General features: G+C 43.9%; 1 protein-coding gene across 3 annotated transcripts in view; it reads left to right on the top strand.

Annotated features, from left to right (window-relative positions):
* XYLT1 (xylosyltransferase 1) overlaps positions 1-27,122 on the top strand; it is a 151,839-nt gene that overhangs the window by 116,748 nt on the left and 7,969 nt on the right. For 2 of the 3 annotated variants that reach the window (XM_048961813.1, XM_048961816.1), the window contains exons 6-10: positions 4,382-4,598; positions 6,232-6,408; positions 9,758-10,020; positions 13,323-13,518; positions 19,826-20,159. In XM_048961813.1, coding sequence (XP_048817770.1) covers positions 4,382-4,598; positions 6,232-6,408; positions 9,758-10,020; positions 13,323-13,518; positions 19,826-20,159 — 1,187 coding nt within the window. The remainder of the gene's footprint in view (positions 1-4,381; positions 4,599-6,231; positions 6,409-9,757; positions 10,021-13,322; positions 13,519-19,825; positions 20,160-27,122) is intronic. The other variant, XM_048961815.1, reaches the window with a different exon arrangement.

Genomic DNA, 27,122 nt, shown 5'->3' with positions numbered 1-27,122 from the left:
TGTTGTTAGCTCTGAGCTGAACCTTGGGCCCTGAGGCTGGTGCTGCTCCACACGGCCCAGTGCTCCTCTCCTGTAGGGCAGAGAGTGACAAAAGGCCATCCCTGATCGTTTTAGAAAAGCAACGTTCTAGTCAGCTTCTGAGCAGTTAGTGCAGTGGCAAAGCTACTAAAAGCATTCTGATTTGTGTGCTTACTTACGGGTTCGGCTTATGCCTGTGAAACAAGTCCTGTCTAAGTAAAGCAAATCCAGCCATTCTCATTTTGTTGGTGTTTGTGCATTTGCATTAAAGCTTAAGGGATTGATAGGGTAGCACTGTGTTCATAGTTTTTTCAAGAATTTTATAAAGAAAGATAAGAAATAATTCTGCCTTTCACGTTATAACATTTGCATTCAGGATGCTGCAATTTAAATGCATCAGGTGACATTTTATTTCCCCCCCTTTTTTCATCTCTCTTTTTGTTTTTATCTATTTATACCAATGCTCTTCCCTGACCTTTTTAAAGGGCCAATGTTCTGAATTCTGCACTTCCTGCATGCTCAGTTGCCAGAAAGTTCCCTTCATTCATGGACTTTGGAAAGCAGAAGGCAGCAGGACAAAAGCATGAGCTTGTGCAGTGTACCCAGTAGTGGGGGTGTCAGTGTCACTGCAGTGCACAGCACCACTTGGAGAAATCTGCTCAAAAAGGGAAGAGCTGCTTGAGGTGTCTGCTCAGAGTAGGTAACTGCAGCAGCATTTATTGGTAATGCAAACATGCTGTGGGAGCTTAGCTGCATGTTTATATTCACATTGCAGGAGCATGTACTAAACGTCTTACAAATGCTCTGTGGGGCACAGTTGTAGGTTCTCATTTGAAATGAGTTGGTAAATATTTAAATGTACTGCAAAGTAAGAGGAGTTCCCTGAGCTACACTGCAGTCATGAGCTGTCTGGCAGTTAGCTAGCTGTACCAAATGTGACACAGTGTGTAGCAGTCGATGTTGTTTTTTTAACTAAGTATAAAAATATTAATAGGGAACCTTGTAAAGCCCAGTACCAGAAACTGCAACATTCAGACCCCCAACAGCCTGGTTGGGGAGCTCAGCTGGAGAGTTGCATTGCTGTCATGCTTTGTTTGCAGTTACTTGAGAGTAGAATGCAGCTGCCATGAAGCTGGAGGCTTCTGATCAAGAATTAATGCGAAAATAAGGATAAAATGTCTTAGATGGAGCCTTATGTGAACTAAGGTAAAATGAGATTCTTTTTTCTTAACCCTGGTTTTATCTTAATTTTAGTTTCTCCTGGTTGGCTCTCTTTTCATATCATCATCATCTTCCTTCCGTTGTTCACTTAGATCAGGAGAAAGGGACAAGTGTCTCCATCTGATGGCAATCTGCATCGCGTTTGGCCAACCACACTGTGTCACTGTCTTGGCAAGTGCAACTGCAGTATTACCTGAAGTTCAGGATGCCAGAAAGCACGAGAACTTGTCCACATTGACTAACAGAAATGAAATATTATTGCTAATGCACTTTTTTTTTAACATTCTTTCAAGAGAGATCTGCTGGCTGTCCTACAAAACCCAAGAAAGAGACGTAAGGGAAGAATCATCACTTCTGCATTTTGTTGCTTTCTCTGAAGCTTGGCATAGCTTTAGAAAAAGCACTGTTTCAGTATTACAGCAGGCATAGCAAGGAACTGATGAAATGCAGCATTAGACTGTAGAAACAAATCAGTAGGTTATGGTTTTGCCCTCCGTCTCCTTATCTTTCTTTTCAGGACTGGCTGCTGCAAGCGTTGCTGGATGGCTAGTGAAGAATCCTTATGAACTGTTTGTAACATTGGAGGGGTTTTGATTCCTTGAAAGGCCTACGTGGCATACAAATGGCACCTTTAGCTTTCCCTCAGGAAACATCCAGTATGCTTAGAGTAAGCTCTTTCTTCCCTAAGTGCCAAAATTGCTCTTGCCAGAGCAGCCAGTAACATCAGTCATCCTGGAGCAGGGCATGGAGAAAAAAGAAAGCCTCATCCACCTTTTCCACTTTGGTGTGCAGCTTTGTGCTGCACATGCCAGCAGCACAGCCTGGGCTTGCTGGGACAGCCCACTGCATCCTCAGGCAGGATCCCTTTGCTTCTGGCAGATCTGAGCTGCGCTGGGTCCCCTTGGCTCCCAAGGAGCATAAATGGATAACAAGCCATTGCCCAGTGGAGAGCTCTAACTTCAGAGTTCCTTGTATGAATTGCTGCTCTACAGATAAAAGGAAATCATCTGCTATGCAGCAAATTGCAATGTTAGGTGTAATAACTGTGTGTGAAGCAGGCTGAGTGAGCCTTCTGAGAAATGCCCTTTTCTTATTTGTTTGTTACTGCTATTTAGAACCTGATAAGATGTTCCTGGGAAGCATTCCTTAAGAATTGTTAGCAGGAGGGTTGGCTTTTGCAGATCCCAAAGGCTTTGTTGCTTTTCAGTTGGGCTACATTGCTTTGCTGGAGTATGGATGTTGGAAAGCGCATTTAGCTGTCTTCTGATAACCTTCTTGAATAGGATTTTAGGACTAAGATTTACTGCGAAAACATTTGTGCTACCAAGAATGGTCTTTCTTCGCTCCATACGCCAGGATTTGCTTGTACAAGGCATTAAAAAAACATAGAACTGTGTATGTTAGCAAGAAAAAGAAGCCTTTAAACCGTTACGGAAAACACGAAGCTGTGAGTCTGGAGTTGTTGGGACCTTCTCATTTTGATCATGGCTGCGTTCTTCTGTTGCCAATTTCAGACAGTAAAGCTAAAGTGTTTGAGGATTTGTTAGCTATAAACCCCATCTTGTAGTGCTGGCTGAGACAGTTGTGAGTTGAGGGGTTTTGAAGTGATCAGGCATTCTTCTGGGTTGGGGGTTTCTGTTGAATTCAAAAACCCTTCTGTTAGAAAATGTGAATACAGGATGATAAATCAGCAGAGATAGCAGTTGGAAGAAATGACTTCATGGGAAAGAACTTTACATCCTGCTTAAATATGGTCAATAAAATTCTATTATTTTCTTAAAATAATTAACTCAAATGAGTATTTAGTTTTGAAAGGAAATAAATAGATGACCGAACTTTCAGGCACATTAATATTTGATTTGGAGATAACTGCATAAATATTGAATTTGAAGATTACATTCCAGAGCACTGCATTAAAATTGCAAGACTTTTCTATTATCCTTCATAATGGAACATGAAATTAGAAACTTGTTCACGGAAAGAAAAATGTTGCCACTCGCATCCACACATTGTCCACATGGTTGTGTTAATAGAACAGAGACATCGCTGTCAGTAGGACCTCGGGAAAGACCCTGAAGTCCTTTCTGGCCTTTTTGAAAAGCAGTACACAACATTTTGTAATTCTCATGACTTTTTTTTGGTTCTTTGATTGATACAGAATGACACTTTAACCAGGGAATTAGCCTACAAGGAGCGAGACCCCTCATCTTGGCCCATTAGCTGGGACATCTTCGTTCCTGCAAGCAGCCTGGCCAGCTGCCGTCTGCTATTGCTCGGAATGCACGGCATGTGTTCAGCACAGTGACTTGCCTTTATTAATGCTCTCAGCCCCCCGGGTAAACCTGTGCTAATTCATGGCAGTCCTGCTTCCCTCTGGGAGAAATTATTCTGAAAATGGAATAACAAATAGAAACCTGTGTCAGACTGTCCCTGAACGTGTGGGCATACAGTCCAGCATGTTTTCAAGCACAGATTGATTTTCCAACTCCTTTTTCTTATTATATTGGTCTCAAATAATTCATTTCCATAACACTGCAGTTCTGTGGTTGCTCCTCGTGTTCATGGTTCAGCAGTAAACAAAACATTGTTCCCTGTAGACTTGAAAATGAAGCAAACATACTCATTCTACAGCAAAGAGCAATGCAGTTGTATTTCTTCCTAATTAACTATACCCCTGTAGAAAAATTCACGGGGTAATAACATGGAAGGTAATTGGTCATTTTGCCTTTATGTACAGTTAGCTGTTTTTCAGCAGCGCCGCGTTTATTTGGAGAAGCCAACGGCACAGACTGGACGTAGTTCCCCTCTGCGCTCCGGTGGTTCCCCAGTGGTTTGCAAAGAGTTAATGAGCAGTGCAGAATTTCCTGCCGTTAGGCACTGTAATGTGCACAGTTCTGTCTTAGGACAGCAGAAGGTGTAAATGATGTTTAAAAGCAATCTGTTGTTCTTTCCCCTGTATCCAAACATATAACTAATGAATCATTTATTAAACCCCTCTGCGTTGTTTATGAGCAGAGCAGAAATACAAACAAGTGACCTCTTGGTCCTGTTTTGTTTGAGAAAGTAGCTTCATTATTTGTAGAGCTAGCGCCCATAACAAAACACAAATGAGCGTTTAATGTCCGGCTTTGCTTTCCCCCAGGTTCATTAGAAAACAGGGACTGGACCGGCTCTTCCTGGAGTGCGACACGCACATGTGGCGCCTGGGGGACAGGAAGATCCCCGAGGGCATCGCGGTGGATGGCGGGTCGGACTGGTTTCTCCTCAACAGGAAGTTTGTGGAGTATGTCACTTTTTCCAACGACGACCTCGTGACAAAGATGAAGAGGTTTTATTCTTACACGTTGCTGCCTGCCGAGGTGAGTTCGGAGAGGTGCCTCCGTTTTCTAAAGGGCAGCTTCGTGCATGTCTCAAAGATCACAAAGTGTGAGGATTTTTCTTATGTCAGTGGGCTTGGGATCGTCCTGCGGTCAGCAATGAGAATTTTACTCTCACTGAGTAAGTCTGTCAGCGTCAGATCTGCTCATGCAGTTTGTTTGTGGGACATCTTTGCCAGGAGTGGCTTTGTTTTATACTTTTAAGCCTATTAATCTGTCACTGAACAACCAGAAATCCAGCCGGGTGTGCAGATTGTTCCTCCACAAGGCTTCTGAGGGCTGTTGTAGCTGGCATATTGTCTTCCTAAGTAGCTTTGCTCACTGTTACCCATTCCTTCTGTTTAAAGACAAAAAGTCTCCAAACAAAGGTTTATTGTTCCATTCAAAACTGCGCTAGAAGGCATCGTTGCAGACGGGCTCTGTCACTTAGGGATGGTTCTGGCTACAGGTGCTGCAGGTCAGGAACTCACACCAGGCTAGGCTCTCTCCATGGCATTGTGTCAGGCATCACACAGAGGCATCACACAGTGTCCCCAGGCAGAGCTGAGCCCGGCAGGCAGTACTGTGCTGGGCTGGCGGCTGCATTGCACAGGGGCATTGCACTCCCAGGGAGTGCAGCATGCAGCCATCCTAGCAGCACCTTATGGCTCTCTTTAAGGTGGCAGCTTTTCTCCTTGCCAGCAGCCCCTGAGCACTGTGAGGGATTGATGAGTCTGATCTTGCAGATTTAGGCTTATTAGCTTGCAGTGGAACGCAGTGATTGTCATCTTATGATAGGAGTTTATTATTCCACACACATGTTGAATAATTCTGCTTTAATCCCGTTTCTGTTAAAAATCACCTTTTCTCTCAACTCTGATAACCTTTTCATCCATTATCTCAGAGAAATTTCTGTATCATTATGAAAGGACACAGGGCAATGGGTAATTGGGTAAGGTTTTTTTTTCTTCCTCCCGCTTGAATGAGAATGGATGCCTTTATGGGTTTAACTAAACAGTTCAAGCATAAAATCCATATTCACTGGGCTGTCATTTAACATTAAAAGGGTAGGGGGATTATTTGGGGGGCCAGCCATGGTAGTGTCATGCTGATTATTTATAGATCTTGCTGATTTTAAAGAGAAGTCTCTACTCCTAAAATTGTCTCTTATAGAGCTAAATTTGATCATATTCCATAGTTTCTATCTACGAGGTTTTCTTTGCAAGATACGTGACTGGCTTCTTAAAATCACCCTGCCTTCACTGACCTGTTAACCTGCTATATCAGTCCCCATTACACATGATTTATGTAATAGCTGATATTATGGAGATATAATTAGGATGGCCCAATAGGACTTCCTTGCTGCCTTGAGTCAGCAGATAAAGACTTATGATTTCAGATGTAATTGCAGAAGGCAGAACGTCCTTCTGATGCCTGGGGTGAGCTGAGTATTTCAGTGCAAGCCCATTCAACCAGCAGAGCATTTAGGAGTGTTGGAGGTGCACAGACCCACCCAAGAGCAGAGACTTCTTTTTATTCCGTAGTAACCAAGTTGGTGGTTAAGGTTTGAGAACAGTTTTAGGGAACAATTTGAGATTTATCATGTGTGTACTCATGTGTTCTGTCTGTTTTTCAGTCTTTCTTTCACACTGTTCTGGAAAATAGCTTGTACTGCGACTCCATGGTGGACAACAACCTGCGCATCACAAACTGGAACCGTAAACTTGGTTGCAAGTGTCAGTACAAGCACATTGTTGACTGGTGTGGCTGTTCGCCCAATGACTTCAAACCAGCAGACTTCCACAGATTCCAGGTAACTGAACCATTCTCTTTTCTGATACCCACAAAGGGCAGGTATACCCAAGCAAGGTGAAGAAAGAGGTGTGAGGATGCAATTATCTTCAGTCCAGGAGAAGGAGAAATGTGGCTTTCTGTATTTTAGCCTTTGAGACTAATTGCTGTGCAGCAGGGCCCCAGGGTTGCTCTTCAGACTGCATGGCATTGGTGGGCCTGTTGTACTAGAAATGAGGGAAGCTTGACACCCATCACACTGTACCACTTGGGCTGATGAGTTTTTACAAGTTCCAGCTCAGGTGCCTTCATGATTTCATGAAAGTTGTGGCTTAATGTTGTTAAGCATTCCTCATCTTCGGCATAAAGCTTTAAAATTGACTAGAATTGCTTGCATAGCACAAGGCAAATCAGTTTTCATTATTGTATTCTTTAAACACAATTATATTTCTGTTTGCCTCGTGGTTTTGGAAGCCAGAGTTAGGAACTTCTGGTCATGCAGGCTTGGCAGGACTGCCTCAAAAAGTTTAATTGGTTCCTTTGTGATACAGTATCCTCAAGGCAGACATGAGAGCAAATCCTTGTGCTCAGGGGAGCACTCGCTCTCCAGACTGTATCTGGCTTGTGTATCTTCTGTTAAGAATGAACAAGTGCTTGTTTCAAGGTCACCAGATTTGCAGTTCCATCCCTCCGGCTCTCAAGGCTCCTTGCATAAAGCATGTTTGTTCAGGCTTTGTGTGGGATAGGGAATGAGTTACCCTACAGCACAAAAATGACTGCTCCAAAACAGAGACTTTTCTTTATTGTGCTGTGCTGCCTACCAGACATGGTTGAAGTCAGAGACACAGGCGGTCAAAAAGGAGCAAATGAGATGTTATCTAGGAGGGGCTCTGCTGTCCCAGACTCCAATCCTGGGAAAGTCTCCAGCACAGAACACATGGGAAGCCTTAAAATGCTCCTGCAGATTTGCAGAGGTGGATCTGCTCCAGGCTGGGAAAACAACCCACAGCAAGTATCAGGTAAACTGAGCAGTGAGGGAATGTTCAGCATTAGAATAGACATTAAAGGCCCCCTATGACACTGTGCCTGATGAGAGAGCCCCTCGGATGAGCGCGCCGTGCCAGAAGTCTCACTTGTGGTTTCCACAGAGACACAAAGCAAGCTGCAGAGGAGGAGATCAGAGAGCCCACAGCATGTGCTGTCTGAGAGTGAAAACGAACATCCTCAAAAGAATTTTCAACCATCTCAGGCACTTTTGAACTCCTTGGCACGTCAGAATGCATGTCTGAATATGAGCAAGGCAAAACAAAGGATTTTTAAAAGCTTTTAAAAGTCAAGTAGCATATGCAGTAGTATGCCTGAAACTGTGTCAAGTGCAGAGCAGAGGATCTCTGTGAGAACGCTGACACGGAGGTGTAGGGTGCCTTCCTCATCCTTCCTGTGTGTGGAGAGCTTTCAGAGCAAGGCAGTGGGAGGTGGCTCCAGGCACGAAATGCTTGGCACCAGCAGAGAAAAATTACTGTTGTCATCTGTGCCATTTATATTTGTGCACAGATTATATTTGTTCTAAATTCTCCTGGTTCTTGTCAACCAGGTATTTGGGCTTAATACAGCTGCTGTCTCACAGCCTTGGTGTCCAGATGTGTGCATTGCTTCACTAGTAGCTGGCCTTGAGACCTGGCTGTTCCTGCTGTCTGGTCTGGAGAGTTCGTTCTGAGCAGGCCAAAGCAGTGTTCAAGCACCAAGATAAATAAAAAGTGCCTTCTAAAGACTGTGGGTTTTTCTCTGAAAACATAAAAAGAATGGACAGCAGGGAAAGAACCCAAACTGCGCAGTAATTCTGATGTCTTTGTGGGCTATGAGGATAACTGCTTTAGAAACCAGACTTGAAAGAAACTTGTGTCTGGTTCATTTTTAGATGAATCAGGTGACAGCACAGTTGTCATTATTTTGCCCTAAGTTGCAGTGCCCATTTTGCTTGTGTTTACAGCAATAAAACAAGCAGGACCAGGGTGTGGGGTAGGAACACAGTAATCCCCACACACCATTTAAATATTAGGATTCTTTGTGACATATTTTTGACTCATGCCTACCAGCAGTGACAGAGTGTGGCTCAAGGGAAAAGGCCAGCTGTTGTTACCAGTGCAGGTAAATGAGTCCATTTTGTCTGTAGGGAATAGTCAAAGCTGTACAGATGCAGACTTCATCACACTGCTTGCCTTCAGGACCAGAGAACGGGCCCTACCCTGTTTTATTCACTAGCAGAAATTGTCCAAAAAGCCTGCTGCAGCTTTGTTTTCTCTAAGACTGCGTTCACACGTTGCATTTGCCGTTGTGTCTGTTACCTGTGAGAGTATTTGCCTGCAGAGTAGTCTGTAAGTGACTGAGGAATTGTGGCTGAGTTTTAAAAGCACAGCTTACCGTGTTGACTTCTAGCAATATCCCAGCCATTATTTCAAAATAGCTGACCCACTTAATTGGATGAGTGAAATGATGGGGTTTTGCATTATTTGTTCTGTCTGTCCCCAAACAAAAGGGATACAACGCACCATAAGAGATAGATAGAAAAAATTTTAATTTCCGATATTTTATTTGGCCATTTGTCACACTCAATATTTTTCTCTTCCAAAAATGCTTTTCACACCAATAAACAATGTACAGTGCTCAAACATCCAATGTCTAAGGAACAAAGGATGCTTTTCTATCAGAAGAGTAGCAGTGCAATGTGTGATTTTCCTTAAACTGCTCAGTTTCTTTTAATTTGATTTTTTTTCCATATCCTACATATTAGTAACAGCCATAATGCCTCATTTTAATTCTCTAAAATGATTTAGCATTTTCACCTCGTTTGAATGCAGTGCTGCCTGAAAATTCAGGAAGATGTGGTTGTTTGTAATGACAGCGTGCTGAGTAGAGCCACAGACTGTAATCACCCTGTTCCTTTGAGGTTTCATGCAATGGGAGAACATTCTGTTAACACCTCAGCATAATCTCCACCAAGTCAAGACAGCCCAGTGGTGGAGGACCTCCCAGGGAGGGCAGTTGAAGCCAAGTAACGGAACCTCTGCTGTGCTTCCCCTTCGGTCTGATCTGATCCTGTGCCTTTGCTGGTGGTTGAATTTGTTCCTGATGGCAAAGAAATGTGTTTTGAATGGGTGATGCCAAATCCAGGGCAGAGCACTCCTGTAGGGCTGGCTGCCTTGAGGGGAACCTCGGGCCGACATCCAGGCCAGAACCATCTGCATTTTTGTTGAGTTACTGCATAGCTTTTAACTGAACCTTAACCACAGGTGCCGTTCAAGCCACCTTTATCTGCGGGGCAGTTCTGCTCACGTCCTCAGCTTGTCTCTTTTCCTTTCACCTCACCGCAGCAGACTGCCAGGCCAACTTTCTTTGCCCGCAAATTTGAAGCGGTGGTGAACCAGGAGATAATCGGGCAGCTGGACTATTACCTGTACGGCAACTACCCGCCCGGCACCCCCGGCCTCCGCTCCTACTGGGAGAACGTTTACGACGAGCCCGACGGTGTGCACAGCCTCAGCGACGTGGCGCTCACCATGTACCACGCCTTCGTCCGCCTGGGCCTGCGCAGAGCCGAGAGCTCCTTTCACTCCGCTGGGGACAACAGCTGCCGGTCAGTTGGGATCTTGTCTTTTTTGGGTGTTTCTGAAGACCGGAGGAGGTTCTGCTGGGATGTGTTGGCAGGGAGTTGGTAGCCAGGTGTACAGCTGTGAGTTCCAGGAGTGTTTCTGCCTGTAACAAAGTGTTGGTTGTTCAGTTGACGTTAGGTGACCTATTTGCTGCACTTATAAGGAGCTCTACAGCCTGATGAGGGCTGACAGGATCCAGCCGGGCACCGCTGCCCCTGCCGCTGCATTTTCTTTATTAATTTCAGCGAGTGTATTACACCCGCAGCTCCTAAAGCCTCTGTGTGATTGCAGCAGAGGTCATGCTCACCTCTATAATGCTTACCAAAGCAAAGGACGGGATTTCAGAATTAGTGTAATCCAGGCAGGTCAATGGTCTTTGCTTGTTTGCTTCCCTGGGCACATACACGGAGCACAGAGAAGTGCTTGCTTGAGCAGGGTTTGCTTGCTTGCTGCAGCCATCCGTGCCAAAAATGTTGCAACAAGTGGGATCCATTAACATCGAATGAACAAAACATATGTATATGTAAATACATACATATATATAGCAAATAAAAGCCATATTCTAAATTCCTTTTTTGTGTGTAAGCCTAGCAAATAGGAATTCAGTATATAAATGTTTTGAAGGGAGAATTCCTAGAGTCAGACTTGTATAGTGAGGGTTTACCTCGTGGTGGATGCTTGCTGCCTGCACCCACATCTCAAGCTGCTTAGCTCAGAGGGTTCATCTTTTAAAGTCTTACTGTACAGTCTCTTAATTTCTCCGTCAAAGTGTATTTTTGGGACCCTGCCTTTTGTAATCTTAATAGAAAACACATACAGGATGAGCTAGAAAGCATTTGAGACAGTCCTTGTAGTTTGACAGACGGAGCAGGCCTGTCTTGTGTTTTCGAATGCACTGTGACTTGTGAAAGTGCTGAGCAGTGTCCCGTTAAGAAAGATGTGGCAATGGTTCTTGGTTCCTATTACAGCTTTGCCATTAAAGGTTAGCAGTAGAGAGCAGTAAGAGATCAATAACAATTAGTTATAAATAATCACTAGTAGCATAACTTTCTTATATGAAATAAAGGCAGACTGAAAGAAGTCCTGGGGTCATTTGTCCTGCAGAGTGAAGCCAGCAGAGAGAATGGGAGCTATGTATAGCCAGTACTGAAATAATGCAACAATTACTTCTGTGCTTATTTCTTTTGCTGGTGTTCCAATGATAATTTATATCAGTAATCAGTATCATTTCTGGGGAGCTTTTCATTGCACAGGAACTCAAGGTGCTTTTCAAGCTTGCTTCAGATTATAAATAGGGAAGTCACGTCATCCACTGCTGATTGCAGCTGTCCTCGGGATAAAGCCTGGCTGCCTTACAGTGGGCTGCAGCCCCACAGACAGCTCAAGAAGGAATTGCAAGCAGTGACAGGGAGTAGGGACTTTGTTTCATATCTACCTTATCCCCCTCTAAATGTCCGTGGCCAGTTTAAATCATGGAAAAGTGGATAATCTTCAGGTTACGGTTCACATCTCTTCTCTGTGGATATTCTGTTGTCTTTCTGCATGTGTGCATTTATGAACTTCCTCCTCCTCTCGTGATTCTGCATGTCTCTAAAGCAGTGACAGCAGGCATGCATTAGGGCTGAGCACCTCAACAGCATTCCCAGTGCCATCAGGGCTATCAGCAGCAGAAAGTTAGCTTAGCAGTCACCAGACCAGCTCATTTCACACTGCTGGAGGCACTGCGAGGAAAGCATCCACCGCTCTGCATCACACTTAGTGCCAGTCCCATGCTGCTGCCCACTGCTGCCCGGGAGACATCTGTAAGAAACTGCCTTGCACGCTGTTCTAACAAGGGGCAGCCTCAGAAAGATGTGCCTCGTGCAAACTGCTCAGCTACTGCATTAGATTGCAGATCAGCATCTTCAGTGGGAACAGCGTTAATGTGCGCTTGAGATTTAATTTATTTCTCACCATCTCTAGATGTTTTTACTCGCTGCTGCCAAGAGACAATTTACTCAGACTATTTCAAGGGTATTGTAAATATTTGCTGCTGCACATATGAAACAGGAGGCCTTAGTGCTCAGCACAGAAGTCAGATTGTTGCTGGTATTGGCTGCATAGCTGTGCTGTGTTTTCACTCGGTCTGTCACTGCTGGCCCTGTTTGTAGCCCGTCTTGTTATGTTTATTTCTTGGGCTCTAGAGACTTCCTGCTGGCTGCTGCTGGGTTAGGGTAATGGAAAGTCATTCTTGGTTAGCTCTCTTACCACTAGTGTGAGGAGCCAGTCCTCCCCGACTTGAATGGGGAGACTTTTGAGACTGGTTGGCTTTGAATGTGTTGCAAACACGGCTTGATTGACAGTTAATGTCACTGCTGTGAAGTAGCAGATGACTTGATTTTGGAGCTGTGAACATATTTTTAGTTATTAATTCATCTGTGTGTGCACTCATGCATCATTTCAAATCTTACTGGGACTACAGCAGACAATTGACCATAGATTTTAATACTCTGAATCAATGACTGCATTGTCTCTAAAATCCAAACTGTAGCAGGAAGTTTCCAAGTCTCCCAAGTAGTGGTTTTGTTTGACCTTTTTTCAGTTTCTTGTTAGTTGTGAGTAAAAAAAACCGTGGCAGAAGTCGTTTCAAATCTGTAAAGAACATGAAGGGTATTTCTTAAAACATGGGGACCGGATCCCAGCTCCCATCGCCGCTGCACAGCCCTACAAGTGCTGCCTTTGGGAGTGCATGGGGAGCAGATCTGTGTGCAGAACAGCCTGGGGCATGGGCTCACCCTCATCCAGCCTTGCAGCACCCTCTGCTGTCCCCAGCCTGCTTTTGTCCCATTGTCAGGTAGGAACTAAACCTGCTGAGGGCAGAAAGAAAGGAGAGAATCCAATGTAAGGCAGTAAGCACATTTCTTGAACATCGCTTTTTCTCTGTTTATCATTTATCCATTTAATCTGACATCTCTAGGTGACACATTTTACCCAGAAGAGGTAGAAAGGGAGGGGTGCTGGCTAGCATGGCACAAAGGTATCTCCTAAAGAACTTATAACCATGTGGATAGCAGTGGATAGCTTCTAAATGAGTATATACTCCTGCTGACATTTTCTGCATTTCAGGGTAATCAGTACAGCCTAAGAATGTTTGATAATGAGTCATGAATGCATTTGAAATCTCTTAATGTACAGCGGTGAATCCTCTAGTTGAAATGAATGCTTCTTAAGCCATTAGCTCCGAGTAAATGGAGATTTCATGTCTCTCTCGTGTAACTGATGAGTGTGTGCATGTGCTGTTTTGCAGATACTATCCCATGGGCCACCCAGTTTCTGTCCACCTTTACTTCCTTGCTGACCGTTTCCAAGGTTTCCTCATCAGACACCACGCCACCAACCTGGCTGTCAGTAAACTAGAGACTTTGGAAACATGGGTGATGCCAAAGAAAGTCTTCAAGATCGCAAGTCCGCCCAGTGATTTTGGAAGATTGCAGTTCTCAGAGGTGAGTATTCATAGCCACTCATTCACACGAGCCACGGAAGAGATTATGTACTAGTTCAGCAGCCTATGGAAACTGCATTTCCATGTAATTTGTAGCTGAGAGCAGCTCCGTAGTGCAATGCAGTTTCTTTATCAAAGGCAATATTGTTTGCCAGCCCAGATCCATGGTTAACTCTCACTTAATGTTACTCTCAGTGTCCCTTCATTCCCTCTTTGACAAACTGAAGGCATTCACTGTTGTAAAAGGGGCTCAGAAGTTCTGTGACTGTGATTGTTGTGACTGCTGTGAGAGAGATGTGGGAGCTGAAAGATGCCGTGTTTCTGCAGCTCCAGATGTGAGCAAGGATGTGGTAAACGTTCCTCCCGAGAATATGCTGAAAACAAACCATGAAATTAGTGATAGTCAGGCACCAGTGCCACATTTGGGTAGAATATTGATGTTGTAACATGAAAGAGAAAATCATCACAGTAGTGGCTGAGATTTCCCACAAATCCTGTTATTTGTTGTAGGAATTTGTCTCGGTATCTGACATATAGTGGAAAAAGTGTACCCTAGAATGTATCAGGAAAGTTGACCACTAATAGAACCTGACATCTGTGTTCTGTTTTAAAGATACAACTGTCTGAGCAGTTAATTTTGTGATTTTTCTTGTTAAGCCACAAATTTCAATTAGGCCACAAAATTGATTGAACAAATGCATTCCAGTCATTATGGCCAAGTCCATAAATTACCATCTTCTTGGGCAATTAAGAAATGCCTGAGTTGGATTCAGTGTTTTGGTGTGCGTGGCAAATCCATGACATTAATGTGCCATTAAAGAGATGGATGGAAGGTGCGTTTCGTTTATCAATGTGTCCGATGGTAGACTTGCCATTTCATGCAGTGATAAATGATCATACAAGCTTTAATTCTTGTGATTTGTAGGAGTACTTCTGCTGTTTATTTGGTATTTTTTATCTCGCTTTCGGTTTGATGCCTTCTCTGAGTCCTTCTTTCAAAAGCAACAGGGCTTGCAGAATCTTTTTCTAATGAATGATAGAAACAAGCACATTCACTCAGTATTTGAGAACTAGAATAAACATATTTAGTAAGAATACATCTAACTTCATCTCACCTGTGGGGAGGGAGCACTCGTGGGACCAGAATTAACTCTCTGGCCACGCACCAGATCCCCTCTGGCTCCAGTGCATTAGCACCAAGCCTTTTTTCCCCCAAACCGGCCCTGCAGAATAGTAAGCCTGCTCTGCAGATGTCATGGAGCAGCGATGCTCAGCGTCAGTGTCCCCTGCTGGGGAAGCAGCAGTGTGTCAGTGGCCCCTTTGCCCAACACACAGGAAGAGTGTTACCTTGCAGGGAGGATGCCTGAACTCTGCTGCACTGATGAGCCCGTCTTCACGGCCTCATAGCCAGTAGCTGGGCTGCAGGTAGACATGGAGGGATCTGCTGCTGCAGTGACCTGTGTCAGAGCAAAGCATGGGAGGGATTTGGTCACTGGGGAGCTTTTTTCAGGCTGAGGAAACCTTTTCTTCTATTTGAAATCTGGGGAAAGAGTTTTGGTGGCTGCTTACATCTCTTTCTTGTTTTTTCTCACCTAAACTCTTGGACTGTCCTCTCTTTTCAGAAATGATCTATGTTTTAAAAGACCAGGAGATACAAAGTCAAACATTTAATTGTTTTAATTGTTTCTTAAATGTTTGTCTTATTTCTGCCCTCCATTGGCCAGCAGGCATCTCTGCCTCTGAGCCAAATGATTCTCTCAGTTACCCTGATATAAATCCAGCATTAACCTCTTCAGCTTCAGTGTGGCTGCAAAGTCTGTCATCTGCTACAGCTTATTAAAATGCCACCTCTTTGTTGAAGTCCAGCTAATGTAAAGCAAAGTTAGCAATTCAGCTCGGGTGAAGACATCGATGATTGCAGGTTAACCATCAAAACAGAAATTCATGATTTGGGCTCACTGGGACATAAATCTGCGTGGGTTTTCTTTTCCTTTCCAAATTTCATCCCATAATTTGGCAGAAACCTGAAACTGAATGGAGTCTTTTAAATGGGAGTTTTGTCCCCAGCTTACACCAGTGGGATCTGCTGGGAAGAGCACAGACTTGCTGTGTGTGCAGGCTCCTGGGTGCCTTTGTGTCACTCAGACATAACCAGAATGGCAGCAGAGACAGGTTCTCTGCCCTTCCTGCCCTCTGCTCCTTGGCTTTGCTTCTCAGACTTTGCATCCTGAGTGCGGGATTTCACCATACGCTGTGTGAATGGGTTCATAATAGTGTTCCAGTTGCATTGGGCTCCTGTACTCAGTCTTTGGCTGAGAAAATAGAATAACCTTACAGGAAATCCAAGAAAGAAGATTTCCAAGTGTTTCCTCCTTTTTTCTTGGAAACTCCCACATCTCCTAAAACTGGCTTGTACATAATACACATAATATATGTCCAATTAGTCCAGATCAATGATAACTTTTACGTGGAAGGCAGAAGATTGATTTGCTGTAGAGTACTAAAAGTTTCAGCTCAGAGTGTATCAGTGGAACACTAAGTTCATTTCTAGTCTTGTTAAGACTCGTGATTCATCACAGAGAATAAAATAAACTAGGTGGCAGGCAATTAGTGCACATTGTGTGAACCTAATGGTCCTGTTTGTGGTGAGCAATGAGACACAAGCCCATAATCAAGGCATAATTTATCTTGGGAAAATTTTATCTGGGGACTGAACAGAGATAGAATTGGGAGTTATAAGCCAGTGGGTGAGTTCCAGCTTTCCAAACATCCACCATGCACAGTGCCTGCTCTTGAAACCCAAAATAATGGTGATTAAAATAATGATATGGAAAATGTTGCTTTCTGTGCCACATCTTTTCATATGTTATCAGTTCTTCATTACTGTTTGATTCCAGCCTGTACTTTCTGTATTCCATTTGAAAGTGAAAGTCTACTTCAAATATTTTAAGGGGCTGTGACAAATATTACAGGACTGTAGTAACTTCTGACCTGTAACATCAGTCATCTCACAGTCATCTCAGTACTGGGAATTCGGCCATGTCAAGTTCAAGGGAGGAGCTGCAAGTCTCTCAATAGTGCTTTAAGTAAATTCTTTTTAAAACATGGAGCTTCTAAAACTAACTTATCCTGTAAGCTGTGCAGCACAGAAAGCATGTCCCCCAGCTGGCAACTGGTAATAAAGGGCAGATCCTGCAACAGGTGTCTTTAGCTCCATGCCTTCCTTTCTCCAGCATCCTGTGGCCGTCGGTGAGATGGCACTGGGTGCTTCTACCACATCTTTCACCCTCTGCTTTCCATTGTGGGCTTTGTCTGCATGGCAGGATTATAGCTCCACACTGGCTCCCATCCTGGGACTGGAGCTGCCGATGCGGTGGGTGATGGGTTGGTTTGGGTGGAATCTTCTCAAACAGAAGGCAGGGGCCTTTGGGTGAGGTATGTCTCATGGTGGGAGGACCCCCTCCAAGAGGAAAGCTGGCATCACTTCCTGAATACTGTTTTAGTTTGTATTTCTCTGGTATCTCTAGGAAATCCTTGGATAGTAAGATCTCTGAATGATGCTATTCCCATTCTCATCTGGTTTGTGGTCAGCACTGCTTTAGAGGGACTTCAGCCATAGACTGAAACACGACCTCCAGTTTGTCCAGGCCTGATACTGTTAACTGCTCTGAACATTGTTTGGGAAGGAAGCCTTTAACGTATTTAATTCTTGAGGATAAAGCCTGCTTTCCTGAAGGAGCAGTTCAGTAAGAAATACCAGATGTGGCAGAAACAACTGTTCCTTACAGGGTTTTCTTTGCCCAGGAGGGTGCAGGTTTGCTTCACATGTTGTGGTTTCATTATTTCCAGGTCTCTTGAGAGGTAGGCGTGATATCAGCATACCCAACGAGGGTCAGTGGAGTAGGTGGTGGGATCTGGTCAGGAAATTTTCTTTCTCAGCTTATTTCCATACATATTCAGTTGGCTTTGTCAGGAGAGTTGGCTCTGACAGCTCCTCAAGGCAGTCACTGCTGGGTCTGATATCTGGGCTGCACTGTCAGGTTTGATTAGCTGGTGTGTGAGGTGAAATACCTTGGAAATAGCAGGCACTGCTGGGCTGATGGCAGAGCAGTAGAAGGCTCGTTTTGTCTCTTATTCTGCTGTGTCATAGTCCTGTAGAGGAATTCATATGAAGAAGGACGAGTTTAGGATGTTAGAATTTTATTCTACTGGCCTTGTAGCTTTTTGCTAGTAGTCCTCCTGTAATTTGTCTGCCAAACTCAGACAGGGACTTATTTTAGTTGGTCTCAGGACCAGACAGTTTCCAATAATACACAACAGTGGTAATAAATATCAGGTAGTTGTTAAGTTTTCCAGATTTGAGGGATTTCAACATTAAATTGGGACCACTTATTTTCATCAATTAAGGTGAAATCTAGAAGAAAAATCTTTGAAGCAAATCAGCTACAATCATTCATTACACTTTCAGGAAAGCAGGTTCTGCCCATGACCCATGTGAGGTTAATATGAGGGACAGGACAGCATTGGGAAAGCCTTCAGTATCCACACTTACTGAAAGAAAGGATCCTGTCTGCGTGTGCATGGGACTCCAGAGACCACCTGAGAGAACCCCATGGTTTCTGTGTAGGGAAAAGATCGACTCATAGGTCGTCACTGCTGTTTGTTTGGAGATTCAAGCCAAAGAGCACCAGCAGGACTACGAAGGTTGTGGTACCGGGTTGGTGAAGACATCTGTATGTCTCTCCAAGGAATGGCATCAGATGTCTGCTTGCAAAAAAGAGCCAAGGGCTTCTTCTGTTCTTCCCTTCCCGCGAGGTCACTCAAATCTTTTTTGAGACTGATTGCTTTTGATTTGAGGTCATGAGATCAGGACCTTATGGGACAAGGAAGACAGACACTTCAACCAAAAGCTAATATGTGACATTCAGTAGTGTGATCCACTCTGTTGCCTTTTTGAGAATGGATAGAATGGTTTGTTAACCGTCAGCCCCATAAGTACACGCTGTGTAAGCTGCTCTGAAAGTAATGCCACCTGTTTATTTGCATGGAAACTGCAACAGATATAAAGAGCATAATAGCACTGTTTAATAGAGCAAATTCTCCACTACAAAAAGCACAGTCACCAGCATTAGCTGTGCATTTTCACCAGTGATGAACAAGAGCTCCATGCCACGCTCATATAGAAATCTGCACCAGCAGAGATGACACACTGTCTTATAGCTGCTTGGATGGCACTGTTGCTGAAACGCACTACCCACTGCCTCAGCTGTGCTCACAGCCACTGTTTGGTCTCCATCAATGGTCAGCAAGTGTCCATGAATGTCAGTGGGCACCATTTTTTTCTGCATGGGGGAATTCAGTTCCACTTTTTTTGCTTTATCTACCCTTGCACGTCAGAGGGCCCCTCTGCTGCTGTCTGTCACACAGCAACACCATGTAAAGGGATGTTGGTGGGAAGGTTTAACCTCTGCTGCCATCCCACCAACAGCCGCCTCTGACATCATGGGCCGACATAAAGCAGGTGACATTACTTTCAGAGCAGCCCCCACAGACTTGGTGCTGGAATAGTAAAAAGTAAAGTTGACCTAAGAAGGGTAATTATTACATTTTATTGCTCTCTGTTTACAGATGGATTTTTTTTCAGTTGTGTACAAGTGCTCAATGGCAACAGCTCGTAAATTTGTATCACCCTGTGGGTTATGGGTGAACCATTACAATTCATGTAAAGAACACTGAAATATGAAAGCTGCTAGAGAAAGGAAAGGTCTATTTAATATTTACACTAGATTGTGAATCAGCTGCTTTACTGCTAGTTAGGAATAATTAAAAAAACAATGTCACTATTATGACAGTGAGAAAAGAGTTTACCAGAAGTAATTGCATCATGTGGGGAGGGAGTGCAAGGAAACAGCATCTCATGCATAAATTGTAGTAAAGGGCCCAATGTGAATTGTCCTGAAGTCAGCACAAGCCTCATCTTTACTCTTAGCACTAGCTGGCTAGGTCTGTGTTGCAGGCTCCGTCTCTCAAATGTACTGTACGTGTTGATATCCCAGGAGATAATAGGACCTATGCATTGCAATAGTCAGTGTTCGGTCACTGGACTTGGTTCTTTATTGACTGCTTTCATGTGGAAGAAATGGAGAGCTACTGGAGCCTATTACATCCCTCTTAGTATGATAGTACTCACCTGTGTACCTTGTGGAAGTTGTTTGAGAAATACAGCTTGTGTCTTGAGAGCCCTTATTTGACGTGGCAGTCTCAGCTTGCAGAGATGATGCTAGCAGTGGTGTGGTCTCTGATTTCAGATTGGCACGGAGTGGGATGCCAAGGAAAGGCTGTTCCGGAATTTCGGAGGTCTCCTCGGGCCAACAGATGAGCCAGTTGGCATGCAGAAATGGGGAAAAGGCCCCAACGTCACCGTTACTGTCATTTGGGTGGACCCAGTCAACGTCATAGCAGCGACGTACGATATCCTCATTGAATCCAGCGCAGAATTTACCCACTACAAACCGCCCTTGAATTTGCCCCTGAGGCCTGGTGTCTGGACAATAAAAATTCTGCACCACTGGGTCCAGGTAGCTGAAACCAAATTCCTTGTTACGCCTCTCACCTTCTCAAATCGGCAGCCTATCAAACAAGGTAAGTTTTAATATTTGTTACTGGAATAATACGGTTATTTTGTCTGTATTCATTGTAAATGCCACTGTTAAAAATGAAGTAGTGCAGCACTGGAAACAGCGAAAATAGAGGAATATTATAAATAGTAAATCAGATGAAATGGTTGCACCAAGACAAGTGAAGTGTCTGTATCCAGCCTGTACAAGACAGCCACTTTGAACGAAAGTCTATTTATATCTTTAAAATACACACTGTTCAAAATCCAGGGAAATTCAGACTCAGAAATAACAGCTGTCATAGAAGCCATCACTTAGAAAGAAAAATGGACCCTTCTCTGAAGCTGTGCATTCACATTTGCTCATAAAGAGTTACAGGCGTTTAAACAGCTATCTTGGCAAAGACTGTGTGTTTAATGATATAAAACATTAATATATGAAATACTGAATAAGGGAAAATAACTCTAGGCCAGAGCTACCTGATAGGTTGTCATGTGCAGGCATTCACTTCTGCCTGATCCCTGCCAAAGCCTGCTCAGTACATGCCAAACACACATGTTACAGAAATACCAGTAGGTGCAGCAGCCCTGGTGTGTGCAGCATCAGACCCAGTCAGACTTCACACAGGGAAACCATTTTCTTTCCCATCACAGCAACACTGAGCCGCTGTAGGACCAGCAGCAGCCCATGCACTGGGTGCTCAGCTCTTCATCCAGTGCCAGGTACAATGAGCTGGGAGGGAGAGTACAGTCTGCAGCCACACCTGTTCTCTTGTTCGCTGTGATCAACACCAGTTTGTTGTCAGCAATGTCTTTACTGTTATTCTTAATGCACTCAAGTGCTTCCATCTAATATCCCTAACTTAAAATTGAGAGATACACGAATGGTCCTTTTAACTTTTCAGAAGTTGTTCTTCCTGATGAAGCAGCACATAAAGTGAGTTGGGCCTCCACCTTCCAGCACTGTGTGCTGCTTCTGTAACACACGCACCACCAGACAGCTGCTGAGCGCTAATGCCGCCCTTATCGTGCTCAGCAGGAGCCTGATGCTACACATTTCTCACCAGGACAGCCAACATGCTGATTTCTCCTTGTAGCATTTGGTGACATCGTTCCTTAAGGAAAAACTGCACCACGGACAACCTGCTGCTCTTATTAGCTGCTAGGCAATGATACATTCTGAAAAACACCGCGTGTAGAAAGAATTTTAAGTTTGAAGCAGCCCTGCTTCTGCACGTGGCTGTTAGAGATTCATCTCCTGCAAGTGAATGAATTCCACGTTCTTTGCTAATTTAACAGTTGAGGCACAGACTGGATTGCAAATGTGGCACGTAGCCAGCAGCCTTGCTGTGTTTTGCTATGTGAGAGTGCTGAGCAAAGCCAAGCATGTGTGAGGCTTCAGCCCAGCGCCCATGCTTTGTGGTGGGAAGGCAAAAGCCCTCTGTCCAAAGGCGGAATCTCAAATTGTTCCACTGGAATCAGGGAGTCCCTGCATCTTGCCACAAATAAGAAAGAAAAAGTTGTCCCATTGATTCACTGAGAGAAGATCTGGCTCATATTTCTTGTTAAAGAGCCCTATTCATATGGTAATGAGAATCTACCATAGGAATGAAATACAAAGCCAGGGAACAATATTATCTAGGAAAAGCCTCAGGAGCACTTTGCTGCTGATGCTGGGATGCATAATCTCCCTGTGGCTGAGGCACAAAGGTAAAGGAGAAAATTAATTACAGGGGCAGAGAGAGACACTTCACTCTAGTTAGAATGATATTTACAATGCAGATTTGTTTGTTTGGGTTTTTTCAAGGCTTTCTGTCTCAGTGATGTTACTGTGCTCTGTGCTGGCAATTGTCATTTAGCTTTGATTTCAAGCTTTTGTCAGTTTGTCACCACTTTATTACTTAAATATATTTCTCTGTGCCAAATAAAGGCATTGTGAGAATACGACAGAAGAATTAGAAGTTCTAAAAGAACAATTTCTGTTACTGTTGTAAACAATGTGAAAGCTGCCAAAAATCCTCTAAAATGAAGGAATGGTATTATTGTCTTGTCCCACTGAAAATAAAACATACATCAGCCTTAGCCAGGAGTTGTCAGCAGAAGAGAAAAGTATGTTTTATTAGGGATTCAAGTTTTGTCCTTCCCTCACCCTGAGCAAAAAAGAAAAGCTCTAAAGCTCTTGTCAGAAAGATTTCCACTGCAGATAATTTGCTCCTCCAGAAGCCTTTTTCATTCACATACACACTGATTTGCTTCATCAGGATCAGGCCCACTCTGTCTCACACATTCCAGGTGTAGAAACCGGAGTCCACATAGGTACCTACATAACGATCTGCCCATATTTGTGCACAGTCTGACTGTCTAAAAAATATCTGCCCAAATCTGGCAGCAGGCTGTTGTATCTTGAGAGCAAGAACGTGACAACTGTCACTGTACTTCCTAAATCACTGCATATCCACTGACCAGCACAGAGCACAAGGTGAAGCTGATTTCTGTTTCCCTACACCATGAAGGGAGCGACTTGCTCCTCTCTTAAATGAAGCAGAACATGTTCATTCCTGTATCTCTCTCAAAATTCATGATTACAATTCGAACTAAAAAAATTAATTCTGGGACCAGCTTCCAGCAAAGATGTTTCATTTAGCAGTTTATAAAAACAGCATATGCAGCTAGTTATTCGTTTTCTATTCTTATTTATTTATTAGCTTTGGCCTAGAGTTTGTGCATGCAAGTAAAGCCACAAGGAGAAATCAGGGACAGGCTTTTTCCTGGCATATTATGTCCAGATGCACATAACTGGTAGAATGTAAATTGTTTAAACACAGGCATTTGTTGCCCTTTACAAGGACTGGACCCATAAAAGATCCGAGATCTGTTCTCACATGGAATGATTGAGTACACTTGGAGGTTGGGGATGTTTCCACAGAAAATGAGGCTCCCAAAGCTATTTCAGTGGAAAGTTTAGAATCTAATGCTATTTATTCTTTATTGCTCCTCTTTCCCCTCCAGTCATTCAGATCTGTGTCTGTTTTCTCTGAGTTCTGTCTCTGATCAGTTCTGCCTTCAGCAGATCATTCTGGCCCAGGAATTTCTTCAGGTCTTTGCATGTTTGGAGGAAGGACATAAAGTGAATTATGTGAATTTGTCAAATAACCCATTTGGAAAAAGCAGGTTGAGCTTCACTTGGTCCACCAGTATCTCCTTCTCCCTGTGTCCTGCACAGCCAGATTCTGTTGTTGTTTTGTTTTTTCTTTAAATGGTGACTCAGTGTCTCACTGTATGGCTGACTGTGTTAGAGCCAAGTTCTCCTTGCTCACTGTAAGGACACAGGAGAGCTGCCACAGGCCATTGGGATGCCTCAGGCCAAGACAGAAAGGAAATGTAATGTGGAGGATGCAAGACAGGGAGACAGATGGCTAGAAGATGTGGCTATACACAAGGATGAGGGTTTCTTACTGTATGCTTGAGGCAGCAAATTCCATGGAGGTTGGATCTGCTTCTCCATCATCTCTCTTTCTCTTTGCTGCACAAAGTCTGTGCAAGTGCTCCTCCCAGGTGGGACTGCACACATCTCCCTGAAGCACTGAGAGATACAGGGAAAAAGCCAAACCAATTCATTTTCAAATTTGAGTTTATATTCATACAAAGCTTTGATGGTGGTGTCCCAGCTGGAGTGGTACTAATGAGTTGCCATGTGTTTAATGTAGTTTTATAAAACCTAAATAAAGTAAATCAAGATGAAGCCCCAGACCTCAAGCCCATACTAGACTAGATTGAAAATAAATAAATTACTTGACAACTTCTTCCCTCAAGCAAAGAAGGAAGGAAGGAGAGCATCCTTCTGCAGAGGCACCTTTCATGTTTGGTTCCTGATGCGTTTGCATGCTCCTGGCATGGAGCTCCTGCTGCCCCACAGCTGGACAGGGAGCCTCAAACACCACCCCATGGTCCCAGTGCCCTCCAGCTACAGGCGCCTCTTTCAAAGGCTTGGAGGCATTAGCAGACACCCCACAATGCACACATACATCTCAGAAACCTGTTAACCTAATCCATATTTATGGATCAGCTTAATTAAGTATGTACTGGGAAACCTTTGTTTTGCTGTTGGTTATTTGCAGTGGCTCAATCAATTCTAATTGCGTCTATACGGATTATAAAGTGGGTGGCAACTTGTGTCAGAACTGCTGTGATCTCTTTAAATTAACCAGCTATGGCATGATACGTTCTTGATAAACGTAGTGACGGCAGCAGGCAGGCCTGTGTCTGCAGGAGAGCAGACATGCCCTAGAATCGTCAGTCCAAGAAAAACCCTGAAGACAGGGATTTGCTTTGAAATTTAGTTCAGATCCAGTTGACAAGGAGTCGATTAGCTTTGCAATGAGCAAATGCAGCACTGTCTTGTTTGCTGCAAGAGAAAACAAACCAAACGTCGATAAAAAATTACCTCTTTGCCAGAGGGCTTCAATGCAATTCAAGTAAGGAAATAAAGCTGTACGTTCTGTGTTCCTTAAAAAAAACCACAGGTCTAGCGCCTTAATGTGTACCAAGGTAACTGCTGCTTTCATTCCGTAGCCCACTCTCTGTCTAAACTCATTTGCTTTTTCTGCAAAATGAAGAACAAACCCACACAGAACTGCTGAGATCTCAGCCTGTGCAGCTGACTGCAGGCTGTGTGCTCAGCCCAAAGAAGTAATGCTAAGGAAAGTCAGTTGAGGAGGGAAATGCCCTCCCAGAGTGAAGTACAAATGGCAGCGGGGCACAAAAAATAACTTATTTTTTCACACTGTAATTTAAAGTCAGTGGAACATATTTTGCACTGGTAAGTCTTCCACCTCAAAGGACCATATGGATGTTTTCACTGGAAAAAAATATCTGGCTTACTGTCTGCAGTCCAGTTAATTTTGAATTGGTTGCTGTGACTGGAGTCTTAAATGTCCAAAACCACATCTCATGGAGGCAGGCCTTACATTCATTGCTTTTTTCATGAGCAAGGACTGAAGTGTAAGTAAGCACTTCAAAATGATGCACAGTAGCTCCAGCCTCCCTTTGTGCAGTGTTTCAGGGCTTGGGATCCACATCTCCTTGCTTTCCCAGCCCAGTAGGTTATAAAGTCATTATTATCTCTTCTTATTTTGTCTCTAATGCGAAGAGGAATAGCACCCAACATCTCCCATAGTGTGAATGAGCAGCATGGGCAGCGAACAGGGAGGAGAGGTCATTACTTTCTCTTGTGAACTCTTGAACAAAGATGTGGAGGCTTAAGGAGAGGGTTCTGGGTTGAACCCTTAGAGTTTTCTATTGATGCGTAGCTCTGCACTGACTGCTGTTAACCAGCTCTGCCTGATAATACTTGTTTGGGTTATTTTAAAAACAAAGGATTCCCTTCAGTTCCTTTATCCACTTTGAGCACTGTCTCTGCTGGCACATCCATGCAGCACAGCTGGTTCTGGAGCAGAGTGCAGCACTCACTGAGTGGTGTAGAACCACACAGCAGTGTGCAGGTGGGAATGGCTGAGAAAAATCTGAGTCAGGGCGAGTTCTGTTTCATCCTGTTGTTTGTCTGGAAAAACTTCTCTCTTGTTCCACACAGCAAACACATGCACAGCAGCTTTTAATTCAGCAAGCTCTCTGAGCTGCCTGTTTCAGTCAGATGATCCTGCTAGCAATGCCAAATCTTATTTGTTTGGGGATTTTTACTTATAATACTCCTATTTAATTAATATGTTGACAAACAATCTTCCATATTTAATTGCTTCCAAAGGAGGAAATTTAATCATGTGTACTCGTTCTCTTTCTTAAACTGTAGAGCTCTGGCAGAGCACACTTCTGACATAAGTGCATGGAACAAACTCCTTTTGACTAGAAGTTATTCTAGTCTATTCATTTAAAGGAAAACAGGCAGTAGATAGGTATAGAATATAGGAATAGTCAAAGCATGTATAATGGCGATGGGGATCTGCTGAACTAATTTAATTGAGGATTTGAAGTAATGGACTTGCGCTGCATTTGACATTAAAGACTTTGCAAATGTAACAGCAGAGCTCCAATTAAGTGTCCCTTTTCCCTCTAAATCAACATACTGATTTATTGCCAATGCCTGAGATGCTGTCCTCTGTGTGGAAGAAAGGGCTCAGTGTGAGCAGCAAGGATATGTGGAAGGAATTGTAGACGTGAATATGTAATTCCTGGCCTCTAAATGATATCTGAACCCAGTGGCTTTCCTAGCCTGGAGTGCCCTGAATGGGCCCTTTTTGTGTTTTAGACTGTATATGTTGGCAGAGCTGAACATATCCTCTGTGCTGCCGGGAACAAGGATGGTAGAGAAGTCAGCTGAGAACAGAAAGAAAGAGTTGAGAATTTACTCCCTAGAGGCACTGAGTGAATTTTTGTGGAGGCTCACATTCTGGGCGTATGAGTAGCACCTCAGCTACCTCCAGAAGTCAGCAAGCCTTAGACTGGGCTGAGGGTCTGAAGGCCTTTGAAGGTGTTACGCACTCTGACAGTGATTTTTTCTAACGATGTACTGCATTTGGCTGAGGTAGAGCAGTTACTCTAAGAAAAGCAACCACAATGCAAGGGAAATGGGTTTGATCCATTATTCAGTGCAAGTGCTTGAAATATGATTGTCTTTAGAGAGCGTTTTCCCAGTGAGACTGGAGTGCTTCCAGCAATTCTACTGGGGTCGCAGCTCCACCAGCCCTACCTGGTCAGTCCAAGGCCGGGTTGCTGTCCTTCCAGTGCCGGCAGTGTCACCACGTGGCTTCTGGAGGCAGATACTGCGTACAAGAGTTGTGACTTCCGTAACAAGGGAAGGGCAATCTGTTTAGAAGAAAACCAGGCTGAGCTCTTTCTGCTAGACAAGTCATTGATAACACTTGAAGTCTGACCACAGTTTCTAACACTCTCACCTCGGGTCTCCTTCAGCCATTCCCTCATTTCAAAGCACAGTCTGTGTGGATGTTGGCGGGGTAACCAGCTGAACAGGGCGT

The sequence above is a fragment of the Lagopus muta genome, chromosome 15 (genome assembly GCF_023343835.1).
Source record: "Lagopus muta isolate bLagMut1 chromosome 15, bLagMut1 primary, whole genome shotgun sequence".
NCBI classification, from domain to species: domain Eukaryota; kingdom Metazoa; phylum Chordata; class Aves; order Galliformes; family Phasianidae; genus Lagopus; species Lagopus muta.
This window is presented reverse-complemented; position numbering and strand designations above follow the sequence as displayed.